This window comes from Delphinapterus leucas, chromosome 7, assembly GCF_059928025.1.
Source record: "Delphinapterus leucas isolate spDelLeu-1000000601 "Yukka" chromosome 7, BTC_Dleu_Yukka2, whole genome shotgun sequence".
In the NCBI taxonomy this organism is placed as follows: Eukaryota; Metazoa; Chordata; class Mammalia; order Artiodactyla; family Monodontidae; genus Delphinapterus; species Delphinapterus leucas.
Window position 1 is genome coordinate 48,764,662 of NC_143135.1, and position 3,728 is coordinate 48,768,389.

General features: G+C 43.8%; 1 protein-coding gene across 1 annotated transcript; it reads right to left on the reverse strand.

Moving 5' to 3' along the window:
- Window positions 1–2,390: 2,390 nt before the first annotated feature.
- On the reverse strand, window positions 2,391–3,504 carry OR51D1 (olfactory receptor family 51 subfamily D member 1). The gene is given in 6 exon segments (XM_022563152.3): window positions 2,391–2,571; window positions 2,573–2,938; window positions 2,940–3,088; window positions 3,091–3,306; window positions 3,309–3,351; window positions 3,353–3,504. Coding segments are annotated over 6 exon segments (945 nt in total). The 5' UTR covers window positions 3,419–3,504; the 3' UTR covers window positions 2,391–2,466.
- Window positions 3,505–3,728: the final 224 nt, after the last annotated feature.

Sequence of the window (3,728 nt, forward strand, 5' to 3'; positions counted from 1 at the left end):
CTACATTATACCTCCTTTTTACAGCATTTAGAGTTTCCAAAAATCAATGAGGTGCAGTAGGCTAAGTAACTTGCCCAAATATTAAAGCTAGTGATCCTAACGTCTATTGCATCTAATTCCAACCCCACAATGTCTCTTTTCCTAATACAGTTATCTACCATGTCTAAAGGAATTTCTTGGCAAGGTTGTGCTGTCTTTGAATTTCATTTGTAAATTTGAACATCATTTGTAAATCAGACACCAGCATAGGAAAATAAATGTCAACTTGTCTGAAGCTTTGTGAAAACACTTTATTAAGAGAAAAAGAGTTGTTTTAAGAACAATAAGTCAGGACAGCCACATGTGGCAAAACTGGTGATGCACTGCACAATACGGGAGCACCATTCACGTGGACCATGGTGTGGACAATGTTTCCTAAAGCTGTACAGTGAGACAACCATGAATATGATCATTTCTTGCATATTTACAACACTTTGAAGTCTACAAAGAACATTCATAGGGTTTAAGCTTTACAACATCACTGCTATTGTAGTTTCTCATTATACAGAAGAGGAAACAAAATCCAGAGAGGTTATACAGTATGTCACTTTATGATATTTCCAGGACTTTAACCTTATAAGTCGTACTTCAGTGTTCTTTCTTCTGCCTCAAATGAGCGTACATTGTTCTCTACCTATAATTCTTCAATGTGAACGTTTTTGACCTAACAAATTTCAAGAGCTGAAAGTTAAGTGAGTCTACGTGGGGGGCGGGGAGACCCCTGGGGGGGTGGTGACAGAGTCTTCACAATGTCTCCTATTGCTCTCCTTCACACCCAACCCCCATCCTCGTTCACTGATTCCCCAAAGGGATTAAAAGAAACTCCCTACAATCAAGGACACTTAAACATGTTTAGTAGATTAGCAAGAAAGCCAAGGAGGAGGGGAAGATATGTGATTTGCTACTGAAGCAAATTTAGGGAGATCAGTGCCTCCAGAAGGGTGGGAGGAAAGAAGGGAAGAAGTCACAGAAGCACCTGAAATCCTTGTGGTCAGGATGAAGAAGGTGTGGTCTGCCTATTGAGAAGATAACCACTGTGCTTTTCTATCAGTCCCAGAGACTGAAACATAATCCCAGGCTGAGCCCAAGCCAAGAAACTGGGCCTCTTTGAGTCATGGCTCCCAAATATGGAAATTACTTCAATTTCCTACCTCCATCCTGATATATACACACATTCTTCAATCAGTGCCCAGGAACACAGAAGTTATACCCATCTTGTGTCATATAATCCATACCCAGTGCACAAAGGAAATACTCCCTAAAACACAATAATCACAAACAATGCATACACACACACACACCCTTGTACACATATCTTTTTTTTCACATATCCTTCAGACATTATATTCCACCTACATATGACTAAAGACATATATATTACATAAATGGATTTCATATCACAAATACGACAACAGATATATGCCCAAAGATAAACACCACACATGCCAAAAGGCACAGCATCCCAACACTACACATTCCACACACTCATGCATATTATATATTCCACATTGTTATGAATATGTAACATTGTACATTTACATATTACAGATATGAAGGAAAAAAGAGGCATCATTCTCATCAGATACACATAAAGATATTGTCCATCATTCTCACATAGGTGCACATCACATACCAACTAACAGAGACCACATAAACATAATAAACGTACAGAGACATTATTTATGAAGTGTATACACACCAGGACACAACTATCACACAGACCAAAACACAACTGGCACATGTTCTATGTACTGACACGCACACACTAAAAATACATACAGTCACATAAACACACATGCTCACAGCCACAACCAGGATAAGCATCACCCTTCAGGAAAAACAGTCTCCAATAGAACCACATAGATGACATTGACATTGCCAGATTCCACATAAATACACTCACATGCATACAGAAAAGTAACATTTCATGTGAGCTGTTTCTTCGTTTGCTACCGTCTTCCTCCCTCCAATTACTATCACCCAAATACCTTCATTAACCCCTAAAAATGGCTGTGTAACCACTTTGGGGTCCAAGAAAGAAGCTTTATAGCTAACACAGATTCACTGACATGGATACATGGAAGCAAAATAATTAAAATCATATATCAAGACTGGAATGAATCCTAAGGTATGTCATTTACAGCCTTCTCATGTCAGTACTGGGTGTATTTTCTGGTTGGGAGAGAGGAATACAGCAAGGCCACCATAGCAGAGAGACTAGGGTGATCATTCACCAGGATAACCTGTCCAAACTGTCGTAAGTCCTTCTGTATTGACACATTCCTGGAGACAGAAATTCAAGGTCTATTTAAGTAACTGGGAGCAGACATCCCAGTGGGTTGGATGTGCCAGTCACCAAGATGTTCAACAGGACCCAAATCCTGCCATCTTTGGTAGAGACTGAGGACACTGAAGAGATTATCCTGCTCACCTGCCATCCTGTAAGAACATATGGAGGCCCTGTGAATGAATCTCCTTGGTTTTGGCTCCATAGACTATAGGGTTAACCATGGGTGGTAGTAGTAGATAGATAGATATTAGCCATAATCACACGGAGAAGGGAAGTGGGGCCACCCAGCCTGTGTACCACCGAGAGCCTGATGAGGGGCACATAGAAGACCAGCACAGCACAGAGATGGGAGATGCAGGTGTTGAAAGCCTTGAGTGCTGCCCCCCGAGAGGACAGCCCCAACACTGCCCTCAGAATGAGGATACAGGAGAAGCCAGGGAAGAGAGAGTCAACGTCCATGACCGCGAGGATGATGAAGAGCCTGTACACCACACTGACCGTGGTGTCAGTACAGGACAGCTTCATAATATCTTGGGGCAGACAGAAGTAATGTGTGACAGTGTGTGTTTGGCAGTACGACAACTGCTTCAGGATGAAGGGCAGGGGGAAGGTAGAATACAAATCCTCTGGTCAGGGCAGCTAGTCAGACCTTGGTGACCGTGGTGACCATAGGCCCTGTGAGCACAGAAGCATGCCGCAGTGGATGGCAGATGGTCACAACGTGGTCAAACGCCATGGCCAGCAGGACAGCTGACTCATGGCTGACAGAGCATGGATAAGGAACAGCTGGGCCAGACAGACGTTGAACTCGGCCATCTTGGCCGAGTTCAGGAAGAGGCTGGCCATCTTGGGCATAGTAATGGAGGAGAGGACTAGGTCAATGCTAGAAAGCGCAGCCAGGAAGAGGTACATGGGCTCATGAAGGCACCTTTCCACATGGATGATGAGGACAATGGCCAGGTTGCCCAGGGTGGCCAACACAGTGGGAAAACCAGCCAAAAGTGGACATTAGGTCCCAGGCCCCAGGCCAGGGATGCCCACCAGCAGGAAGTATGCTGGGTAGACCAGAGTTCCATTTGTTGTGGCCATAGCAGGAATCAAGAATCAAGGTTTCTGTATCCCAAATCCAGGGTCTATGAAAGGGAAAAGGAGAAATCACTCAGTCATGGCTCAGAGGAGAGAAAGGACTTATTAGGAAAGGACACTGAAACAGTGAGGGCAGCAAACAAAGACTAAGTACTTCTGGTAATTCTGAACTCCAGCCTCCTTCTGCTCTAATACCTCCCTGGGGGTCCCATTAATCTCAGTGTATGAAGCCCACTCAGAACACATGTGCAACAGCTCTTCATTTCCAGAGCTGATGTTTCTGACCACAGACACTGCTCTTGGCTGCTTCCAC